The sequence below is a fragment of the Bos grunniens genome, chromosome 1 (genome assembly GCF_055505025.1).
Source record: "Bos grunniens cultivar Pamir isolate PY7600 chromosome 1, Bosgru_T2T1.0, whole genome shotgun sequence".
In the NCBI taxonomy this organism is placed as follows: domain Eukaryota; kingdom Metazoa; phylum Chordata; class Mammalia; order Artiodactyla; family Bovidae; genus Bos; species Bos grunniens.
The window spans coordinates 98,295,961-98,321,149 of record NC_141165.1 but is presented as its reverse complement, the minus strand read 5'-3'; the positions used below and the strand labels follow the sequence as shown (position 1 = coordinate 98,321,149).

At 43.5% G+C, this 25,189-nt stretch overlaps 1 protein-coding gene across 48 annotated transcripts in view; it reads right to left on the bottom strand.

The window, feature by feature from the left end:
* ZBTB20 (zinc finger and BTB domain containing 20) overlaps positions 1-25,189 on the bottom strand; it is an 847,908-nt gene that overhangs the window by 52,038 nt on the left and 770,681 nt on the right. For 22 of the 48 annotated variants that reach the window (XM_086405119.1, XM_086405065.1, XM_086405086.1 and 19 more), the window contains 2 exons: positions 8,689-8,789; positions 237-401 (listed from right to left, as the gene is read on the bottom strand). The exons of 8 other annotated variants lie outside the window; for them this stretch is intronic. In XM_086405119.1, coding sequence (XP_086261245.1) covers positions 237-247 — 11 coding nt within the window. In that variant the 5' untranslated portion in view covers positions 248-401; positions 8,689-8,789. The remainder of the gene's footprint in view (positions 1-236; positions 402-8,688; positions 8,790-25,189) is intronic. 18 more of the 48 variants (XM_086405264.1, XM_086405274.1, XM_086405213.1 and 15 more) reach the window with 1 other exon arrangement.

The following is a 25,189-nucleotide window of genomic DNA, read 5'->3' as shown; positions in this document are numbered from 1 at the left end:
GCTGATTCTTGTTTTTTTTTTTTTCCCTCCAGTAATGGCCTAACTGGGAACACATGAAAGCATATGGGCCAAGCAAACAGCACCACATTTGGACTCTGTTGGCTGCATAAAAAGACCCTGTCCCAGAACTTTAGACAGCTTGAGCTACGTATGGCTGACATTATCCAAGAAAGCATCCTTTCTTCCCCCCGTAAGAGTTTTAACATGGTCTGGAAAAATACTAGTGGAGGCTTTACCGTTCTAGCATTTGTCAGGAAGCTTAGAGACAGGACCCGTGGAGTAATGGGAGGAGCACTGGACTGGGAGTCAGGAGACTTGAGCTATGGTACTAGCTGTGCCTCTAACTTGCTGTGTGGCACTTGGGCACCTCACTTCACCTCTCTGGGCTTCAGTTTCCTCATCTGTAAAATAAAGGGCTTGGATTAGAAGGCCTTAAAGGTTCCTTCTGGTTTTCAGCTTCTATTCATGGAACACATTATGGAACAGTCAATTTTCTTGCTGTTAATAGATTTTGTTTTAGATCAACACATAATTTCAAATCACAATCTAAACTTGCAGGTTGTACCAACGAGAGGGATAGTGATGAAAAACTGTTTAGAGCAGCAAATGAAAAGTGAAAAGAAGAGCTTAGACTCCAGCAGGTAAAGAAGAAAGATGTCACATAGAGATCCTCTATTCCCACTCTTTACTCATCTGAAGCTTAAGATTCCCTTTTAAAAAAATAATTTAGTGCATGATCCTGGAGTGCAGGAGTGTGACTGTGTGTTTGGGAAAAGAAGGGTGAAGGGAAGTAGAAAGTAATTGTGATTTGGGACCAGAAATAGGAAGTGGCAGCGCTCAACCATCAGTCAGCTCCTCTCCCTAGGACCGTGCAACTGATAGAAATGAATACGTACTTAGCTTACGCTGCATGCACCCTTGGCCCTGGTCAAGCCAAATTATTTGTCATACTCTGAACACCATCCCACCCACCCCCACCAGTTTCCTTGGCTCTAAGCTTTTCCTATCATCATAGTATAGTGAACAGAAAAAGTATTTGTAAAAAATATTTTCTGGTAGAAGATTATGTGTGGTACAGAATTTGTTGTAAGTGGGTCTGTTCCCATGTTTCCCTTGTTTCCCTAAGCATGGCAATGGACTTGTTATACAGAATATTTTGTATTGAAATTTGTTGTACTGGGTAGTTAAATCTGCCCTCGCAGAATATGGTGTTATGAATTAGCATGCTGTGTTTCTGGTCCAACAGGTTGTGAAATCAAATCTGCTTTTCCAGAGGGCAGGAGGCAGAGATGGCACGGTGAAGATGAAAATAGAGGGAGAGTGTTTAGACGTATTTTTAGGATGGAGGAAGCCAATACAAAAGCAACAAACTGCAATCCTTTACTGTTGAACGGTGACTAAGGAATGAACCTCCAAATCTTGAGTGTCTATGTGGGCCTCTAGGAACTGGTTTCTGGTTTTCAGTGTAAGGAAGTACCCAACTGCTTTTTCTTCATGAAAATCAGCGCTTCCTCTCCAGTCCCTATCCCACTCACCACTGTCTGTCGCCAGGCTTGTCACCGTGTTGGACACCTCCGGGTCACACATCTTCCTCTGCCTTAAAGCCATTTTGTCAAGTCCTGACAATTGTGCAGCCTTCATATTTTGCACACCTAAGTTTCCTTTCTGTGTGCATTGCTATCACCTTAACACTTTTTATTTAGACTGCTGTTTACTTTCTGACCCCCATCCTCCTTGACTTCTCTGCTGCCACAGCTTTACCATCACTGATCTGAATGACCATGTCAGACTGACAGCTCCAGGTGAATTCCATGCATGTGAGACTGCATGGAATTCTACTCTGAGGGTAAAAAGCATCATAGTTATTTCTGAATTCCCTGCGTTCACCCATTCGTTCCTCCTTCCTTCCCTCCACCTATTCATTTATTCATGTATTCATTCCACAAATACTTACTATGTGCCTGCAATGTGCCAGCATGGGCCTGGAAATAAAACAAGCCTGGTTTCTGCCCCTCCCAGATCTGCTGTCTAGAGTATACCGTTAAGCAGAGTAGCTTAGACAAAGCTGTCATTCAATATATGGTTTTGTTGATGGAATGAAATTGAGTTGAAATTAAAGTATATTTTGAGAATAGTTATAGTCTGAATCCAAATTAAGTTTCCTACTCTTTATGCAGCAGGGAAATCTACCTTGACAGGCTGTTTTCCTTGGAATCCATGCAGTACATTTGATAAGAGTAGGACCGTTATGCCCACTGAAGCTAGGCTGGTCCTCATGGGTCATTTAAATATCGAGATGAAACACTAATGACAGACATCATGTAACATAAAAAGTTTATTTCTGATGTTCATAAATAAGGTCTAGGCTAGTTTCAGATGTACTGATTTCCTTGGTTTCTTTCAGGAAATTGAAGAAGCTATCTTTCAAACGTGAGTGTATGACCAGCCCACCAACATTACTCTTTGATTTTAACTTTGCAGAAGTTGTACTGTTCTTTCTATCGATGGCATCGCTTCCTTCTCTAGATTTGATGCTGCCTCCCACCTGACATCTTGCATCATACCCTCCTGTCTGTCATCTCAAGGATCACCTCTGGGGACCATTCATAGCACAAGACACTGAAACCATCTCTACCAATAGAGAATATTGAAAACTCAACCTTTTGGCTCACTCCTTCATTTGCCTAAAATCCCTTTCCTTGTTCTTAGACCACTGGGCTATTTCCCAACTGCACATACCAGAGAGACATTCACTGACCTTAGAAACAAAGCGTTTTCCATCTCACTCTCTCTAATAGTGGACTACTTTTTCCAGAGCTGAGAAACTCTAAAACATAGCAACCATCTACATTTAGACATGCACAGGTGCTGTCATTTTGACCCTAGTTTTGCAGCTCATATTTTATTGAGGAGGAAAAAGGAAGTCCTGTAGTAATTAATTGAAAATACCTTCTTTGGTCGTGTAAAAGAATTACATGAACATGGCATATTCGAGGGCAAGTCTCACCAAGCCTCGGAAGCTGTGTACTAGTCCCTGGAGCCTTTAGAGGGCAGCAGCGTACCAGCTGACTCCAGGCAGCGTGTCAGGCAAACTCCACACCAGACCAGAACCTTCCTCCTGGTCACCATGCCAAAGGTTGGTTTGCCAAGCTCTCTGGCCGTTTAGCTTCCTTCTTTCTTTTCTGTTTCTCTCTCTCTCCCTCTCTCTCTCGCCTCCCACTTCCCACACTCCCTTTCCCTCTCTCCCTCCCTCCCTCCTCAATGTTAAAATTATACACTCTGATGAAGTCGCCCCTCAACCGGAAAATGAAAGCTCCAATGAAAAAGTTAGACGAGCCAACGACAACAAAGGGAGAAATTGGGAGAAAGGGGAAAGGGGGCTGGTAAGGGGGAAGGATTTAAGAACAAGAAAAGGGCAGATGTTTCGTAAATATATGCAAAGCAAAACTGGGTGTACCCTGAACATTTCCACAGAGAAACAGACCAATCGCTGTGCACTTCCTCCCGCCACACTGGTGGAGCTCTGCTTTCAAAAAAAAAAAGTGTGGCCACAGGCACCTGCCTTTCAACGGTCAGTTCTGACATGCTGACTATCTCCCAGTTATCCAAAGAGAACAAAAACATTTTCATTTCCCCACAGCAAACATTTCTGTTATGAGAAAAAGGCTGCTTCGAGGAGTGGGAAGGCGATTTAAGGTGACGGGCGGTTGAGCTGGCCAGCAGGATCTACTGGTATTTAACTCTCATTGTGCTGGCCATGGCAACAAGTCTGGGGCTGAAACATAGCAGTGAGTAAGGTTGTGGGTGATGTTGGCTCTTTCCTTACTAGACCATATTGTATGTGGCAAGAAATATACATGAAAACATATTGAGGAGATGGTAGGTAATAAGCATGTTAACTGCATGGAAATTAACTAGATTGGTGGCATTTGATGTATAGATTTCACACTTCTTTGCACATATTGCACACATACAGCGATGGCAATGCTCTCTGCGACATATGGAAAATAAATATTTTATCTCTGTGAGCTCTCATCAGTCTCCGGGGGCTGCTGAGGGAGAGTGTTCTCTTCACCAATTTTCTCTCTTCACTGGGCTCCCACCCTCTCCTGCACATTAACATGCCTTCCACTCATCAGCCTGGTTGGGTGGAAAAGAATTAGAACCCCTTTTTAATAAATACTGAGTCACTGGATCATGACAATTTTGACCCCTGCCCCACCTGTCCCACATCTTTTTGGTGTGGTAATCTTTTCCTTGTTCTGCTTCCCAATAATACATGGAAGAGGCTTAGCATAGTATTTGGGGAGGAGGGCACAGCGGAGGTGGTAACAAACCACCTCAGTGGGGGCTGGCAGTAGAACTGAGCTCTACCATCCAGTAGCCGTGTACCTGAGGCAGATTCCTCTGCCTCTCTGGGCCTCAGTTTCCTCATCTGTAAAATGGAAATAATAAACATTCTAGGGCTGCTATGCTATGCAATGCTAAGTCGCTTCAGTCATGTTTGACTCTTTGTGACCCCCTGGACTGTAGCCTGCCAGGCTCCTCTGTCCCTGCAATTCTCCAGGCAAGAATACTGGAGTGGGTTACAATTTCCTTCCCCAGGGGATCTTCCCAACCCAGGGATTGAACCTAGGTCTCTTGTGTTTCCTGCATTGGCAGGCGGGTTCTTTACCACTAGCACCATCTGGGAAGGTGATGTGAAGATTAAATAATTCCTGTTGAGTGATGGGCACAGCGCTGGCACACAGTCAGTGCCCTGGGAGGGTAGCTCTTCCACAGAGTGTCGGTTGTGCAGTTTTAATTTCAGCTGGAAGGAGGCAATTCTTCTATCTTAGTCATCTTTTCAAATATCTAGATTTGGGCAGGGGCAAATGGACTATAATTGTAGCAAAGGCAGAAAGAATGCTAGGATAAGCAGTCTCCTCTTCAACACTTTTTTTCTTTTTTTTTTTATGGTATCACCCTCCTGACACCTTCTTTCTGTTCATGTGTTTGTCATTGCTGCTACTACACCATTAGCTCCTCTTGAAGTTGGGGGTCAAGCAAGCTACACTTGGCCTAGAGAAGCCCATCAAACCTGAGCACTATGGTCTATTCATAGAAACCAACCTTTGGCACTCTAGCTTATCACGTTTTCTTACAGTTTATCCTTTCACCGCTTGGTCTAATGTTCTCAGATCCATTTAAGATGTTTTCATGATTCAAATATTTTATTTCAATTTTTTTAACCTTCTTGGCAAGGTTGATTTACAATGTTTTTCAGTATATTTCTCCCTCACTGTATCAGTCAGGATCTTGGCAAGAAACAGATGGCATACTGAAAGGTTTTAACTGAAGAGAGTTTAATGAAAGGACTGTCTACTGAGGTACAGAGGAGGTTAAAGGACCCTCAAGGGAAGCGAGGCACCGAGGACTAGCGATAGTGCGTGGTTGTTAATCTCAGCTTTAAACTGCTAAGCCCAGGGGGTGAGGAAAGGTATGGAGCTCCCCACGTCCAGTCAGAACTGGAGCTGGGAAGGGGCCTGACTGAGAAGTACCCTGACCGTACTCTCCTGTCTCTTGCTAATGCCTCCTATTGTTGTTGTTGCTCAGTTGTGTCTGACTCTTTGTGACCCCATGGACTGCAGCACGCCAGGCTTCCTTGTCCTTCACCATCTCCTGGAGTTTGCTCAAGCTCATGTCCATTGAGTCAGTGACGCCATTCAATCATCTCATCCTCTGTTACCCGCTTCTCCTCCTGCCTTCAATCTTTCCCAGCATCAGGGTCTTTTCTACGAGTCAGCTCTTTGCATTAGGTGCCAAATTACTGGAGCTTCAGCTTCAGCATTAGTCCTTCCAACAAATATTCAGGGTTGATTTTCTTTAGGATTGACTGGTTTGAACTCCTTGCTGTACAAGGAACTCTCAACAGTCTTCTCCAGCACCACAGTTCGAAAGCATCAATTCTTTGGTGCTCAGCCATCTTCATGGTCCAACTCTCACATCTGTGCATGACTACTGGAAAAGCCATAGCTTTGACTATACAGACCTTTGCTGGCAAAGTGATGTCTCTGCTTTTTAATACACTGTCTAGGTTTGTCATAGATTTTCTTCCAAGGAGCAAACATCTTCTAACTCCTTTTGGCCAAATTCAAAGGTAGCCGGAGAAAAAGGCAGCCTGGGTGTCGTAATCTGGAAACGTGGGTCTCTTGGGCCATGTATCAGGGCAGGGAATGTTCTATGGTTTTGCATGTGTGTCAGGGGTGAGGGAGGGATGAATTAGCAAACTGTGTCTCCCCTCTCCATATCCTTTACCTTTTCTCCCATTATACTTTCTGGAAGGGAAGACACAGCGATAAAATGAAAGCAATTCTCTCTTGGTGTCCAAGTGCCTATTTTGTCTATTTGCAACTTGTGGGGGAAGAAAACTGAACATAAGCTCTGTGAGAGCAGGGATTTAGGTTTGTTTTATTTGCTGCCATGCTTCTGGTCCCTAGAACAGTGCCTGGCACTTGGCAAATACCCAGTAAATTTCAGTTGACTGAGTAAATATACTCATGTCTGCTGCGCCAGACACTATACATATATTATCTCATTTAGTCATCGCAACAATCCAGGTAAGTAGGCAGGTTGCTGAGCCTGGTTGTGCAGCTGTTATGGGAGTAGGTAGGTTTTAAAATCTAACACTTACCTCCTCCCTATCCACCCTTCAAGGCTTGAGACTTCACCCGGGTATTGTAAACACATAGAGAGGGATTCACTTGTAATTAGAACACATTCTTATACCATACAAGGTTTCCCACGTGGTGCTACTTTGTAAAGAATCTGCCTGCCAGTGGAGGAGACTTAAGAGATGTTGGTTCGATCCCTGGGTCGGGAAGATACCCTGGAGGAGGAAATGGCAACTGCAGGCTGCCCGTATTCTTGCAGGGAGAATTCCATGGCCAGAGGAGCCTGGAGGACTGCAGTCCATGGGGTCACAAAGAGTCGGACACGACTGAGCGTCTGAGTGATGTTTATAGCATATTCACCTTATTGAATGAAGGTTTTGCACCAGGCAAGTCTCTCTAAGTTTTTTTATTATTCTTTCTCTTTTACATATGAGGAAGCTGAGCTTAGGAAAAGCAAAGGCTGCAAGAATTAGAACCCAACGTCTCCCTCCTCAAGGTCCCGCAAATCATGAACACAGGCACTGGTGTTCAGCACAGAGGCTCCCTTGTAGGCTTCCTAGGAATTTTTAGGAAACCTTAGGTCCCAATTTCTGTCCTGATTCTATCCAGAATCCTTTCCCTCCCAAAGGATAAACCAGGCTGAGACTCTGAGACCAGCTGTGCCCTTGTGTTTGCGGTACTGTGCTCTGTGATGGAAACAAAGTCGGAAAGCTCTCCAGATGTGGGGATTTCTAAGGCATTCTTCCGCTTGAACTTAAGGGTGACAGTGTTTACACTAGCAAGTTGCTCACATGGGTACAGAATGAGGACCCTCCATTTCTGACCTCTTGTCATGTCTTTAGTCCCCAGTCCCTCCAGCCCATTAGTCCTGTGGATCAGTCTGATAGTTCCGGTCTCCATTCAGGCAGGCCTGATTCTCATCTACACATCCACCACCACCAATTACAATCCAGGTGACTGACAGTGTTAAAGGCAGAAAGCAACGCAGAACAAAACAATCCAAACCCTGACTTCCTCCTCGTTGGGTTTGATTTGTGCCCAGAGTAGCTAAAAACATAGAGAATGTGAATGTGAAAATCCTACCTGAAGCCTGGGAAAAACGTTAGTTTCCTAGGTTTAGCATTTTCCAGTAACAGAGATGTCTGTAAAACACCATCCCGTTACCTACCTCACACCATACAGGAAAACGAGCAAGTACAAACAGCATGAGTTTTTGTTTTAAAATGTATAATTGTTTTGCATGCATAGCCTCTAAATAATTTAAAGTTCTGGCTTTTCTAGTGAAAGAAGGCATATATTTATCTGTTAGTTCTAGCAATGATTAATCAAAATTTGATGTCAGTCTTTCATCAGTATTTCCTGTTGGCATCCAGCTCCTACCCCAACTTACTTCTTCAACTTGACTTGCAGGGGTCATACTTCTCCTATGTAAATGTCTGACTTGAAGGGAACTCAATCGAGTACCCAGAGCCTTGCATCCAGAGGGCACAGCTGACCTGGGCACAATGGTTTAGAGACGTGGCTGAAGGAGCCCACAGACACAAGGGTGGGTGTTGGCCCCTTGGGTAGCAAGGAGACCACAGCATGGGGGCACAGAGAGGCAGCTACATCACAGGTGGACATGAGCACAGAAAACTGGCTCACAAATGTGACCAGGGCAGCGTGAAATGACAAGCTGCAGCGAGATGCAACAGAGCTGCACAGAAGGGCGATGAGAGGCAAACACAGAGGGCTGGAGCTGCCACGGCTTCAGGCCGAGGCACAGATGACCCAGTGGAACAGCACCGGTCCCTGCAAAGTGCGTGCAGCTCAGCTCAGCCATCTGGGAAGCAGGCGTGATGCTGCCCGGGGCTCGCACTGCAGGCTGGAAGCCGAGAACCAGTGTAGGCACCTCAGGACTGAGTCTGGTTACATCACTGCATCCAAGAGATGAAGCCATCTAAAATTTCATCTGCTCTTACAATTGTGAGTGCTTCTTTTTTTAATTAAACAAAGTGAACTGAGAAGCCTTTCACTGGAGGCATAATGTACTCACAGTAGTTTTCAAATAAATGGTGTCACTCTTCAGGTAAATCACTCCAAGGCTTGGGCCTAGTGCAGCTGTTCATTGGGGCAGGGAACACAGAGCGGCTGCATCTGGATCAGACAAGAGACAAACAAAAGTAAGGCTGTCAAAGAAGGAGGCAATGGAGATCACTAGTTCTGAGAGCCAGAACCCTCGGACTTGATTGAGAGTCTGGTTCCGCATTTTGCACAAGAGACCTGGCGAGTCAGGGGAGGGAGATGGAGATGGTGTTGTCCAGGCCCCATTTTCAGCATTTCTACCCAACTGCCTGTCTGGTGTGAGAACGTCAATAGCACCCGCCAGTACAGATGGGGCTGAAGCAGCTGACGTTGGAGCTGACGTTGGTCCTAAGTTGGAGCTGAGGGTGAGGGTAGAGCAGTGGTCCCCAACGTTTTGGCACCAGGGACCAGTTTCGTGAAAGACAATTTTCCAATGGACCAGGGGGAGGGGGATGGTTTCAGGATGATTCAAATGCATTACATTTATTGCTCACTTTATTTCTATTTATTTTTATTTCTGAGCTTCCCTAGTGGCTCAGACGGTAAAGAGTCTGACAGCAATGCAGGAGACCTGTGTTCAATCCCTGGGTCCGGAAGATCCCCTGGAGAGGGGAATGGCAACCCATACCAGTATTCTTGCCTGGAGAATCCCATGAATGGAGGAGCCTGGCGGGCTACAGTCCATGGGGTCCCAAAGAGTTGGACATGACTGAGCGACTAACACTTTCTAACACTCCTTTATTTCTATTATTATTACGTCAGCTCTACCTCAGATCGTCAGGCATCAGATTCTGGAGGTTAGGGACCCCCGGGGAGGGGAAGCGGGGGTGGCGCCCCTCCACCTGGGTATAGCTGACTCCTCCAATGCTCATTTCCCCTGTCTCTCCCTCTTTGTCGCTCCAAGATTCTTGCCTGTCTTACAGATGCCCATGGACCCGAACCTGTTTCTGACCTCTTGCCTTCTTGCCAGCTTTCACTGCAGGCCACTTCCTGCTGCATCCTCTAACCCTGAGAGGTGCAGCCTCAGAGGTTACAGATTGGACTCCCATCTGTCTCAGAGACTCATACCCAGAGGTACTTTTCCCAGGTTTTGGCCCTTTGGTCACCTGGGCCTGATGACCACTTTATTCCGGAAGCTCTCCTCCCTTCTCATCAGGATACGGCACCATCCTGACTTCGCTCCTGCTCTCAGTTCTCTCTTCTCTCTTCTGCTTCCTTCCTTGGCCTCTTCTCTTTCCCCAAATGCAGGATACTCTTCACAAGCTTTGCCTACACACCCACCCTCCATGGCCTCAACAATCACTTCTCCATAGACAACACCCACATGGCTATCTTTAGTTCTCACTTGTCTACAGAGCTCCAGACACTTATTCTAAATAACTGCTGGTTATTGGTTCATTGATTAATTTGTTTGTTTGTTCATTCATTCACTGTTTACATAGACTCTATTAGGCACCTGGAAAAGATGAATAAGATGAGGCCTCTAACTTTGAGAGCTCACATCTCCATCGTACACTTCACAGGCACTTCCAACTCAGAAAGTTTCAAGCAGAATTCATTGCTTTTCCCTCAAAATAAGTGCCTTCTCTAGTCTTCCCATTTCCTGCTATTGGTACCATTTCCTTCCAGTTACTTGTGCCTACAATTGAGGAGTCTTGTTTAATTCCCCTTTTTCTTTCATTTCCCATAACCAATAAGCTGCCAAGTCCTGTGGTTTTTACTCAGGCTGTGAATCAATGCTCACTTTTTATCCCTTTATCACCTGTTGCCTGGACTTCTGTGAGTGCCTCCTACTTGGCTTCCCTTCCTCCAGATTCTCTTTACTTCTTGTTCATCCTTCATACCAGCAATGCATTTACTGTTCTGAAGTACCATTCTAAATACATCATTCTTTTGCTCTTTGCTGGATTAAATGCAGACTTCTCGGCTTGGCATTTAAGGTTTCTACAATATAGCCCCATTCTAATTTCCTTTTCTTTTTTTTTTCTATAGTCCATTCTACATTGCATAAGTTCCATTCCTTCCCATCAGGGTCATGGTCTTTCCTCCCTTTTCCTAACATCTGCATAGAGCTTCCTTAAGGGCAATCCAAATACCATCTCACTTATACGACATTTCCCAAAGCAAAGTGCCCTTTCTTGAATCCTAAAGAACTTTTTGCACCGTTCCCTTTGCACATTCTATGAAAAAGGAAAAGAAAGCGTTAGTTGCTTAGTTATGTCTGACTCTTTGGGTCCCCATGGACCGTAGCCCGCCAGGCTTCTCTGTCCATGGAATTCTCCAGGCAAAAATACTGAAGTGGGTTGCCCTTTCCTCCTCCAGGGGATCTTCCTGACCCAGGGGTCAAACACAGGTCTCTGGCATTGCAGTTGGATTCTTTACAGTCTGAGCCATCAGGAAAGCCCTTACATATCTTATGGACTCTAATATTTATTTGTGTAATATTTCTTCCTGCTTAAGCTTCTTGAAGGCAGAGACCATTTTTACTCTCTTTTACCCCATTGTGTGCAATGCCTTACACACAGCTTAGCACTCGGCGGCTATCTGCTGATCCAAATTTAAAAGGAATAAAGATGCTTTCTTGGAGTCATGGAAGCTGAGACTGAACTGGAAAGACCTTGAAGCTCATCTACTCCAAACCCTCATTTTTCAGATGAGGAAATCAAGGGAACTGAGTTGCTCAATGCCACATCCTTGCTAGTGGCTGAGTAAAGACAACTGATAGAAAAAGTCACAAATCTCTAAATACCTACCAGTGCTTTCTCAGAACAAGTAGGCCCAGCAGACCATCAGCAGTGACCAGACAGAGAGAGTGAGGAGTTGGGGTGCATAATCTGCAAGGATACACTGGTTTCCACAAAATGAAGAACTTTGTTTCCCTTTCTTTAATAAACCAAACTAATAAATGGCTTTTTTATAGTTAAGTGTTTTAAAAATGAGGGTGGATTTAAAGAACAAGGGAGCAAACCCTTCTAATAATACAAGCAGAAACATTTGCGACAATATTGCAAATACCACTGGAGTGATCAACTCAGGGTGAAAAAGCAGAATGAAGAAATTTCTCATGCTTTGGAAAAGCAGTGCATTCAGCTGAAGTTCTAGGTGAGAACAGGCTGCGGTAATTCTACGGTTAAATTCATCTTTCTATAGACACATAGGCTATTGGCAATCCTGCTATTATGCCACACCAATAAATCTTTTCCCACCTAGCTTTGCCCAGTTTTTATCCTATGCTGCTGTTGCTGCTAAGTCACTTCAGTCGTGTCCGACTCTGTGTGACCCCAGAGACGGCAGCCCACCAGGCTCCCCCGTCCCTGGGATTCTCCTGGCAAGAACACTGGAGTGGGTTGCCATTTCCTTCTCCAATGCATGAAAGTGAAAAGTGAAAGTGAAGTTGCTCAGTCGTGTCCGACCCTCAGCGACCCCATGGACTGCAGCCTACCAGGCTCCTCGGTCCATGGGATTTTCCAGGCAAGAGTACTGGAGTGGGGTGCCTTTGTCTTCTCCTTTTATCCTATAGGTTTGTTTAAACGTTTACTTATTTTCCTTTCATTATATCTCCAATCTCCTTGTAGAAAAGGATAGTGACTGCTTCCAAGACTGTTCTAATTTTCGTCCCTTATTCTTCTCTTGTGGTAGAAGAAACATTAACTGTTTAATCTCCTCTCTATCCTCATCCTCAAACAGAATCATTTTCTTTCACCTGATGATGGAAAGCCCAATAAAACATGTCGTGGAGATAGCAGTGTTTCCCTAAGTGAGGAAAACAGACTTTTCCAGGGGATCTCAGTAGTTTTTATGTGTCCAGAAGAACTCAGCTCTTAAGCACTAGCCACCAGTCCTATAAAACTCCATCTGCCTCCCCACGTGAGCATGCTACTCATGTTACTCACTGTTAATCCCAGAGGAAAACTTGGTACTGGTTATCATGTTCTCTTGGCCAATATGGTGGAGCCATGTGAGGTACTGAGAGATCCATTATATATAACACCCCAGGAGCCACATAAACAGCAAATTGGGTTCAAGAGCACCTCACAGTTCTTACTAAATCGTCACATGGCTGGATAGATTATCAACAGGTCACCAGACAGAGCTTCCTTCTCTTTGCTTCCTTGGCAACTATATTAAAATGATAGAGGAAATCATTTGTTGATATGTCTAGTACATTGCAATGAAAAATTACCTGGAAGCATACACATCCATCGTGTAATTACATAAGTGTACATTTTAAATATGTCTAACATTTGATTTAAATTGTGCATATTATAATTAAGTGGAGACACAATCTTTCTGTCCTTTAATCAAACTCCTCTTATCAGCTCCACAGCCTCTTGCTATGAGTTTCCTTTCCTTTTTGGGCAAATTGTCACCTCTCTCCTTCTTATTTCCCCTCTTGCCACAGCACACACCCGAAGGTTTTTAATTAGAACTGCTGCATGGTGTGTCATGTTCTACTGCTTAAGGAGTAGTGATGTTCTAAAAAAGACCCAGGGAAATTGACTACATGAGGTTTCATATTTATCCTTTTTCAATGGCATCCATATCCAATGTACTCAGTTTTTAAGTCAAAAGGTAAGAGGCTGCTGGGGTCTTACATTTCCCCCATAGAAATCCAGCTATTCTCTCTGCCTCTTATATCATCGCTGTAAAAATGAATCTTCTCTGGGAGCCCAGCTGGCAAGGTTCTGGATGGTGTCAGAGGCAGAGGAGACAGTGGGTCATTTCCATTCCAGACCGCTGTACTGTTGATGGCTCTGCAGATCTGTCTCGAAGCCCTTAGAGAGGAGGGCTGTTATATAACATGCTGCCACAGACTGCTGTGAGGAACTTTCTGTGGAGGTCTCATTTTAGTATGACCATTTCCATACCAAATCATTCTAAAATGACAGATGGGACTTCTATGACAAAAGCTTACAAAAAAAAAAAGTGACAATAATTTGTTAGATGTTTAACTGTTGTTAGAGACTGTATGAGGAATTTTTATGTGTAAATCTGTTCTTATTCAATCCTCAGCCGTGATGCAGGTGTTAATATACCCATTTTATAAATGTGGAAAAGTGAGACCCAGAGTCCTCAAATCAACTACTCTAAGATTAGGAAGCTGTGGGTAGTGTGAGACCCACGTCTTACTGACTCTAAATCTGTGGTCTTTTCACTACACAACAACTGCTCCAACACAGCACGAGCACGTTTCTAGTTCCCACTGTGAGTTCAGCACAAGAAAGAGGTTTATGTTGTTTCCATGATGGTTCAGAGTCACTGCAAGACCTGGGGGCAGAGATCTCAGGCGGAGGAACTCTTTCAGAAACGATGACTCCTTTTCTATTTGAAGATGAGGATGCTTTAGGCTGGTTTTCTCAAATGCTGATGAACAAATGAATCACCCAGGATTTCTCATTCAGCATGTCTGGGGATGGAGTCTGTGATTCTACATTTCTACAGGCTCCCAGGTGATGCTGATGACATCAATCTGGGTACCACAGATCCTATGTCTGACACTCACCTTCCTACTGAGGGTCGTTTTCAAAGGAGCAACTCAAGCTGAAAAACTTGGCTACCAGTTCACACAACACGACTAGCTTCTGATTCAGGGCCAGTTTGTCAAGTCATCGGACATTAGGCAGAATTCATGGAGTTTCTGGCAGAGAGCACATTATGGGGAAAAAAAAGAGTTTCTGGATCCCTCAGGGCTTTCCTCCTCCCAACTGGAAATTAAAATGATAATGTCTCTAACATGTAAAATTCCTATTTCTTACATTATTGTTATTTTTAACAATAATTATCTGGTAATAATTCAAATAACACCTTTCCTCTGAGAAATTCAATGAGCTTTACTAACCTTAATTGTCTAACAGCAATTCCCAGGTGTAGATAGAGCTGTCTCAAAGATCACAGTATATTTAAAATTGTCCCACTTCCCTCCTTTCTTCGCCCCAAATGTAGTGGTGAATTAGTGGCAGTTCAGTTCAGTTCAGTTCAGTCGCTCAGTCGTGTCCGACTCTTCGCGACCCCATGAATCGCAGCATGCCAGGCCCCCCTGTCCATCACCAACTCCCGGAGTTCACTCAGACTCACGTCGATCGAGTCAGTGATGCCATCCAGCCATCTCATCCTCTGTCGTCCCCTTCTCCTCCTGCCCCCAATCTCTCCCAGCATCAGAGTCTTTTCCAGTGAGTCAACTCTTCTCATGAGGTGGCCGAAGTACTGGAGTTTCAGCTTCAGCATCATTCCCTTCAAAGAAATCCCAGGGCTGATCTCCTTCAGAATGGACTGGTTGGATCTCCTTGCAGTCCAAGGGACTCTCAAGAGTCTTCTCCAACACCACAGTTCAAAAGCATCAATTCTTCGGGGCTCAGCCTTCTTCACAGTCCGACTCTCACATCCATACATGACCACAGGAAAAACCATAGCCTTGACTAGACGAAACTTTGTTGGCAAAGCAATGTCTCTGCTTTTGAATATGCTATCTAGGTTGGTCATAACTTTCCTTCCAAGGAGTAAGCATCTTTTAATTTCATGGCTGCAGTCACCATCTGCAGTGATTTTGGAGCCCCCAAAAATAAAGTCTGACACTGTTTCCACTGTTTCCCCATCTATTTCCCATGAAGTGATGGGACCGGATGCCATGATCTTTGTTTTCTGAATGTTGAGCTTTAAGCCAACTTTTTCACTCTCCTCTTTCACTTTCATCAGGAGGCTTTTGAGTTCCTCTTCACTTTCTGCCATAAGGGTGGTGTCATCTGCATATCTGAGGTTATTGATATTTCTCCCGGCAATCTTGATTCCAGCTTGTGCTTCTTCCAGCCCAGCGTTTCTCATGATGTACTCTGCATATAAGTTAAATAAGCAGGGTTACAGTATACAGCCTTGACGTACTCCTTTTCCTATCTGGAACCAGTCTGTTGTTCCATGTCCAGTTCTAACTGTTGCTTCCTGACCTGCATACAGATTCCTCAAGAGGCAGGTCAGGTGGTCTGGTATTGCCATCTCTTGAAGAATTTTCCACAGTTTCTTGTGATCCACACAGTCAAAGGCTTTGGCATAGTCAATAAAGCAGAAAGAGATGTTTTTCTGGAACTCTCTTGCTTTTTCCATGATCCAGCGGATGTTGGCAATTTGATCTCTGGTTCCTCTGCCTTTTCTAAAACCAGCTTGAACATCAGGAAGTTCACGGTTCACATATTGCTGAATTAGTGGCAAGGGGTTACTAATTGGCAAAGACCCACTAGCTCCTCATTTGAGTCACAGGAAATTTCATAAGGCAAGGGTAAATCCAAGAAATAATCAGCAGAAAGGTGGTTGTGGGGGCAGAGAATATTGGTGAGAGGGAAAAGGAGAGAGGTAAAAGGAGTAAGAAAAAGAAAAGAGAAAGTAAAATCACAGAACTGGACACATGATCTTGGATGAGTCATGGCTTAGCTTTTTCCTCTGCAAGAAAAAGATTTTATGATTTTTAAAGTCCTTTAAAACTCTGAAAGTGAAAGTTGTTCAGTTGTATCCAACTCTCTGCGACCCCATGGACTATACAGACCATGGAATGCTCCAGGTCAGAATCCTGGAGTGGGTAGCCTTTCCCTTCTCCAGGGGATCTTTCCAACCCAGGGATCAAACCCAGGTCTCCGCATTTCAGGCGGATTCTTTACCAGCTCAGCCACAAGGGAAACCCCTTAAAACTGTAATAGTCCCCTGAGAAGAAAGATGAGGGAATTAAGTGGCTTATCCACCTGTTAAACCATTAAACTTATTAAAGAAATCCGTTTGACTTTTAACTTTTTAACTAATTACCTGAAAGGAATTCCGAAGTCTATGTCATCAGTCTCACCTTTTTGGAAACTGATGAGAAAACCATTTAATGAATAAGGCGCCAGAGGTATCATAGCCAGAAAAACTAGTCAGGAACCCTATCTTCAGCTTTGTGATGCTAAAGGAAATGTTTTACTTAAAAAAAAAAATTAGCTCTTTAATTAACCACTAGTTAATACCCATGTCCAGAAGAATCATCACTGATGGCCTGAAGACCCCTAGGATAGCCCTGCCAATAGAAGGTCCCACTATCTGTCCCTTAAATTTGTGTTAATTTTCTCTACAGAGACGTTGATTCCTCTTTGATCACTCACAAACTCTGTTAATAAGAGCTGCTCATCCAGGAACCTTAGTGCTGTTAGGTAAAGTTGATTTTTGTTCTTAAAATAAGAGATCTTTGGGATATATACATATGCATATAAACATGTTTATAAATATTTGTACATATGATAATACTTTTTCTGGTTTTAATGAATACTTGTGATGGAAACCCCTTTTCTAAGTCATTAGATACTGGAATCTTCTGGTCCAGAAAGCCTGCCACAGGATCTAGTGATAAGGTCACTTCAAACTCCGTAATGAGGATTCCAACATGAGAACAATGTATGGTGCAGCACATGACTTGGTGTTATATCAGAGTTATCTATATTTTGCCCCTTGCACTGAGTATATTTTCTGGAATAATCATTGCATTGTGTCTAAATGGAGAAACATCAAAATGGCATTACCTGCAAGAAGATACTGTCACTGTCCCCAAAGCGAAAACCCCTTTCTTCTCCCTGCTCCTATAGCCTCCATAGTAGTGTGGCTACCATTATAAAATGCTTACTGTGCGGCAGGTCTTGTGCTTGGCACTTTTTATATATTATTTAACTTATCTCTTGGACCATAAAGAAGGCTGAGGGCCGAAGAATTGATGCTTTTGAACTGTGGTATTGGAGAAGACTCTTGAGAGTCCCTTGGACTGCAAGGAGATCAAACCGGTCAATCCTAAAGGAATCAATCCTGAATATATATTGGAAGGACTGGTGCTGAAGCTGAAGCTCCAACACTCTGGCCACCTGATGCTAATAGCTAACTCATTAGAAAAGACCCTGATGATGGGAAAGATCGAAGGCGGGAGGAGAAGGGGATGACAGAGGATGGGATGGTTGGATGGCATCACCAACTCAATGGACATGAGTTTGAGCAAGCTGGTGGAGATGGTGATGGACAGGAAAGCCTGGTGTGCTGCAGTCCATGAGGCTGCAAAGAGTTGGACACGACTGAGCTACTGAACAACACCTTATCTCTTACACTCACTCTTTGGATGTGGGAGTTTTCTGATTTTACTCATGAGGAAACTGATGTTTAGGAAAGGTGAAGGATGAAGTTTTTTCGCCATAGATCATGATGCTAGAGGGTAGCAAAGCAGGGCTCCAGGGCCAGATTTTAAGCACAGTGCTCTGGCGCTTAACCGACACCAAGCTTGTGATTGCTAAGCAGCTGCTCTCCTGCTGTCATTCCACTGCTGTTCATTTGAGGTCCTCATCATAGACTTATAGTATTAGATTCTCCACCATGGTCCTGCATTGCCATCTGAAATCTTTTTTTAACTTTTTCCAAAACCTTCTCTACTTGATTTATGTTTTCCTTCCTTCCTTTGATTAATACATCAATCCAAACCCATTACCATTTTTTGTTCAACAGATCTTTATCATCATTTTGCTAGCTACTTTTTGGCCCTCATTCCCATTCCAAATTATTCTTCTGAGGCCTCCCATTTGATCTCAAATGCTCCAGCCTTAGCTTGAGAACTTCCCTTCCTTAATGCCTAAAGAAACTTCATTTTTCACCTGGTCCATTAGTAGGCTCCTGCTGACCTCACTAAATGTCTGTTCATTCTGACCCCATGATCAACCATTTCAACACTCTTCTCAGTGACTCTCCAGATTTCCTTGCTTCCCTAATTTTCTATGTACTGGGCCTCTTCTTATGTTATTCAATCATGAATCTGTATCACCACTCACCATTCCCTGCCACTCTTAGTTCAAAACTCTACATGTGCACACCATCTGTAACCTCACTCCTGCTTAGTGTTGCTTCTGAGTACAAGCCTACAGTAGTTTTCCCTCATATGTTTTACTTTATCAAGTCTCATTCTTTTTTCTCTTTTTCAGTTGATGATCTTGCCTCCTACATTAGTAAGAGGAAATAGACCATCTAGTGTAGTAAGCTCACAAGCTCTCACTTCCATATCCAATATCTTTGAAGTTTTCTCATGTTGTCTCCTTAAAATATATCGATACCCTTTTCTACAATCTCCTCCTGTCTTGGAGGTTATCCTCTCCTTCCCTTTGGGCTTCCCTGGTAGCTCAGATAGTAGCTCAGAATCTGGCTTCAATGTAGGAGACACTGGTTCAATTCCTGGGTCCGGAAGATCCCCTGGAGAAAGCAATGGCAACCCACTCCAGTATTCCTGCCTAGGAATTCCCATACACAGAGGAGCCTGGTGGGCTACAGTCCGTGGGGTTGCAAACAGTTGGACATGACTGAGCAACTTTCACTCACTCATTTGGTTTCATCAATGGTGTTTTCCTCTGTACTTAAAGACATATTCATTCACAATGGTACTAAATTGATCATAAAATATGATGTTTTCCTCTGTCATCTGCTCTTGCCCTTCAAAATCTTTTCAGGTGGTATATTTCAAAGTGAGTTTTATAGAACACTAGAACTTCAAGATGAACCTCAAAAAAGTCCTTTAGTCAAACAAATACAGGAAACGCTGAATACTATATGCCTGTCTTATACACTCAAAATGTACACTGTCCAAACTTATAGGATTATAGACTCACCCCTTGTTCCCCAGTTTTTCTAATGGCACATTTAGTAACTTCAGAATATGCTTAGAGAAAAGATGCTTTAGTAGATGTCTCCTGGTTCTAAAGTCATTAGCCTAGGTATGTTAGTTCACTGAATCTATATCAAATAAGCCCTCTCAGATATCCTTTCCGTCAATACTCCATTTGGTTTAACCTAGTTAACTTGCAGAATGTTAGAAAGACTAAGCACGTTCGTATCTCTGAGCGCCTGAACATACCATTTTGGCTGTTGGCAAGGCCTCTGTGATCTTTTTCTCATTTAGACCTTTCCTTCTTTCAAGGCCCATATCAAATCATGTATCTTATGAAAACTGCTTCAGCCCATGTTGACCTCCGCTACTCATATAATAACACTTAGGTAAATGGTTATAGTTTAACCCCTGTTTCCTCTATCACTTGGTAAGAATGCAAATTCTCTAGGACATGGACCTTGGTTTACACATTACAGAAATTCCAGCACCCAGGGTCACCCTTTGTTGCAATACTGCTGCTGCTGCTGCTAAGTTGCTTCAGTCGTGTCCGACTCTGTGCGACCCCAGAGACGACAGCCCACCAGGCTCCCCCGTCCCTGGGATTCTCCAGGCAAGAACGCTGGAGTGGGTTGCCATTTCCTTCTCCTGTTGCAATACTAGGGGGTTATAATCATATTAATAGTAGTCGGGAACAGAAATACTTAACACTGGGGTATGTTAGGTAAATACTTGATTTCCGTAGCTATGGACACAATTTAATATGCTAAAGGCCCAGGTGAATGTACCACCACCTTGTGGGGAGGAAGCACCGTTCACTATTGACATCATCACCTCCATAAATAGAAACCTGTATGCTCTGGGGAGAAGAAGACCAGATTTATAAGAGCAAAGGCAGCTCTGTCCTTAGGTAAAGATGAGACTATGCATTCAGTTCAGTCGCTCAGTCGTGTCCGACTCTTTGCGACCCGATGAATCGCAGCACACTAGGCCTCCCTGTCCATCACCAACTCCCTGAGTTCACTCAGACTCACGTCCATCAAGTCAGTGATGCCATCCAACCATCTCATCCTCTGTCATCCCCTTCTTCTCCTGCCCACAATCCCTCCCAGCATCAAAGTCTTTTCCAATGAAATGGGGAGAAAGCTAAAATAATCCAAAACCAGTGGAACAAATGCCTCTCTACCAGTGATGCAATCATTATTCAGAATCATTGTATCATGGTATCTAGATGGTAAAAACAAGCCTCTTTTTTCTACAGAAGGAAGTCAGTCTCATGAGAGGATTATCACTGCTCCTTGTCACAGCACTGGAATACAGACTATGCCATTCTGCAGGGTGGTAATCACTTGCAAGATGATAACAGACCGAACGTGCTCCTCCCTTCCAGGTGGCTTCCAATCTCTAATTCTTTGGGTCAGTCTCAAGACATTGCACCGAATACGTCAAGACAATCTGGCTGCCACCAGCACAACATTGTAACCCCCAATGAACTGGATCACTTCCATAAAGCTCTTTTACCGCCCCATCACATGGGCTGCTGAGCAGGTTTTAAGTCTCAGGTAGGTCTGCAATAACCAGATATTAAGGAGCTTTGAGTTTTTCAAATTAGATGTTATCTGAAGTTAAGACTTAATGGATTCCCTAATAGTGAGCTTGCAGTGAGGCTAGGACTAGAAATTTGTTCTCTTGATGCCTAGTCAGGGAGTTTGATTATGAGAGAAACAGAGTATATCTTTTCCCCTTAAAACTGCAGCAACTTATGATTTTCACATTTTGGGTAGAGGAGAAAATGCATTTCATTAAGGTACAGCTTGTGAAATATTTTGCTGTCTTTCTGGATAAAAAGTGGTATGCAAACCAAAGATCTAATTAAAAACTATAAACGAGAATGTTTTACTTAGGCTTACTTCAAAATAGGTACAGATTGTATTATGTAATGTGTGAAAATAGTAGGAAGAAGGTAAAAATGCTGTAATAGAAAACTCTGTGTTGGTCCTTCATTAAAATTCATAGCAATGTATGAGAGTATTAGTAGCAATAATCAATGATAAGCATTTTTAAAACTGGAATTTTTATTGTGGGAGATTACTGGGTAGGTGAAGCTAAATGGCTTAGCTATTTTCCTGTCATGCCCCTGTTCAGAGTTGCCGTGCTGGACAGTTTACACATTTGAGAGTGAACGTGAAGGGTGACCTGACTTTTGAATGTGTCCTAGGCCACCAGGTCAAGGTTGCTGTCATCTGAGAACCATGGGCAGTTTCTGCAGTACAGTATCTTAATTTCTTCTTTTTGTGGTTAAAATAGTTAATTTTTATATTCTACGTGAAATCTGAGATCTCTACAGCTTTCTCCTGTTGTCACATGTGGTGGAGACAAGGGGATACTATTGGCAATCTTTGCATTGATTTAGACACATCAAAACTTATGAGGTACTTCCATGGACACTTTTTAAAAGTGAATTCTCCCCACCATGAGTTTACATAGATGAGAAGAAGATTGGGGTTGAGGAGGGAGGTTAAAGTTGCCCAGCTAATAAGCAGTAGAGTTTAATCTAAAAAACGTGATTTTCAGTAGAAAATCCTCTTTTATCACCCAAAATGTCCATGGCTACCAACAATTGTGGCGAATCTGAGAAGTAGAGGACTGGGTAGAGAATCAGAAATACCTTGTTTTCCTGGATCTGATAAATACTAGTTGTGTGATCTTGGTCAAGTCACTAACTTTTCTGAGTCTTATCAAATCATGAATGAGGAAACAATGAATGATATAATTACCTCCTAGCCATGAAATCTTTCACCTGTAAAATGATATTGATTAATAATGGGTGCGTAGCCTATCTCCCAAAGTTGTGAGCTAAAAGAAGCTGATGTACACTGAAGTGCTTTGCATTCTGCGAACTATGGAATCAACACAGTCTCAAAGAATGGCCACTGGAGGGACTAGGGAAGGGCCTCTGTGTGTGTCCACACATACAGCCAGTCCACTTCCACTCAGGATTGGGGATAAGCTGTAATAGAGCACCAGCAGAGGCTCAAACCCCTCCCCTTCTAGGGAGCTGCTCAGTGTCACCGAAGCGAAGTTAACTTGAGTAGGTGAGCCAAACGTTCAAGTTCCAGCTTTGCTGAGTAGAAGCCACAGAGAATCCTGAGCCACCCTGTAGGTGACAACCACTGCTCCTCCAGGTGTGTCTGAAACACTGGGGAGATCCGGGGAGGGCAGTACAGGAAGCGGGGGAAGGCGTCAGACCTCCCTGCTCCCCAGGCCCAGTTTTCTCCTGCACACACAGCTCCATCCCTCGTGACTTCACCTGGCAGCCCCAGGAGACAGAATAGACCCAAAAAGAGCAGGAGCCTCCCCTCTGGATAACCTAAGTGCTCTGATGGAAAGACAGAGGGTATCAGCAGAGAGGCTGTACTGAGTCGGCATTGATTTCTCCGGCCTTTGTCTGCATCTGGTTTCCGTCTCGTTTGGAGGTGGTTACTGTTACTACAAGCAGCATGAATCATGTCTCTGTTAAAAAACAGAGCTTCAATTGTCTTACATAACCCCTGATAACTGAACGTCTAATAATAGCAAGCCATTTACAGGTAGAGAGTCTGTCTTCCTCCCAGACACACACACACACACACACACACGCTACTCCCAGTGTCTCACAGTAAAGTGAGGCAGGTAGGGAGGAGGCAGAGGGAAAAAGGGGACAACACGGTCGACTTCGGAGGATTTTAAAAAATAATGAATAATCATGCATCACAGGACCTGAGGACCACCATGTTTAACTAAAGTACGTTTTATAGACTGTAAGAATCAGGCATTCTTCTTTAAAGTATATGAAACAGCAAGGAATCCAAACATACCTCCTCTAGCATTCTATGACTGTATAAAACCCCCAGACTCCAAAGACACAAGGGAGTGCAGGGGCTAGGAAGGAGAAGTTTTACTGAATTTGAAACTAGCTTACAGCAGGTAGGTTTAATCTTCTCAGGACTTTTTCTCCTCTCCTTTTTGTGTGACCAGAGAAAGATATCTCAAAGGTTCCTGGCTATAGTCATTATGCAAAAATTCCAGACAGTGAAGAACAACTGGAAACACGGCTGCAGTGTCCCGCTCTGCAGGCAATGCCTTGTCGGGTGCTATTCCCTGAGCCACTATCTTTGGGATGGAGAACCTTGCATCTGAAGACTTGTGTTTTCCCATGAACATAAACTCTGCCTTGTAGGTCAAGATGAAGTCTTTTCATACACGACCCCCACTCCACTGCCCGTTAAGGTGATGGCCAAAAAGCAAAATAAGAGGACAGGCTGAAAAGAATGACTCAAAAATTACGAATGTAAGTTTCCCTTTAAAACATTCATTTGATTGAGGACCAAAAAAAGCCTCTAGATAGCAAGCTAAAAAGTGTATGAGAAAAAAATAATCTAAATTTGTATCATGCATGTCTCTATTTCCTTATCATGACCATCTTAAGAACAATCAATTCAGGCTATGTTTTTGGAGTATGCATTCCCAGGAGCCCAATAGCTCTAGGTATCAGAGAAATTGGACCAAGGGAGGACTTCTTGGAAAATCATCGACAGGCTACATCCAGTCACTCATCTGGGCTAGGACCACAGAAGGAAAACGTTCTTCTCTGTTTTGATTGTTCAATAACATCAAACAGTGAGCTTGGCTATTTCAAGCCAAAGAATGCTCTAGGACACACCCACTTTGAGGACCAGCACCTGGGTTATTCTGTAGTCTCTTCAGCTGTTTAGGAATGCAAAAGGCATATGGATATAGTTATGTGTCAGGATGGCTGTGTGTGCCCTCAAAATAGGATTTATTCTGCCTATTTCCTTTTGGAATATGTCCCACATCCATAAGCAAAAGATTTTTGCATAAGAGGAGGAAAGAAGAGAAAGAAAAACAATAAACAAGAAGAGAGGAGTAGGAAGGAAGATGACTAACGTCCCATTATCGCTGCCTGCAAACCTGGCAGGAGTGGATACAAAACTTCTAACTACTGCTGTCTAGAAGTCTTTGCTACGTGCCATGTGGATATGGTTTCTGAAGGAAATGAGTTCTAGATTTTTCCCATGAATATCCAAATGCAGAAAGCAGGGGCTCTTGACCATTAAATCACCCCCACAGAACAGCAGTGGAAGGTAACTGATGGGGCTAGACTCTTACTTCATTCACTTTGTGAATTAAAATGCTCTCAGAGCTGGTGTGTCGGTGGACTAGATGTTTTAACAAAAACAGCCACGAGACACCACAGTTTCTTTCAGGTGAGGCTTTCTCCTCTACCTACTGTGAATGTACTGTTGAATGATTCCTGTTTCTGGAAGAGCAGGTGGCTTGCCTCTTCTCCTTTTCTTGGCCTCAAAAGCCAGGCTCTTCTACAAAACTGTCAGGGCACTGCTCACCATGGTATGTTTGGCACTCAAATTAGGACTTGATGGGCCAGAAACATTTAAAATGTAAGCGTGGATTGTTATATTATTTTGTGTTGCAATAGTAAGAGGATTCTGGATTGTGGCTGGCAAGCTGATCATAACCACATGCAGTGCAACAAGCCACATGACACAGTATCAGAAGTTCAGAGGTAATATTTTCAAATGACCCAGAGTTTTTTTTTTTTTTATAGAGAAAAGATGGATGCTTTTCCCCCCTTTCAATAAGTATTTATTGAATGCCTATTGTCAGTGATGGACTTTTTACTCATAGGAGGGAGCTGGGCTATGCCAGACTCTCAGTGTTCTTTCCCTTTTAATACTGAACAAAATATCAGTAAAATATCAAGAACAGCATTTTTTTTTTAACCTGATAGGCAATCAGTATGTAGTAACTGGCCATG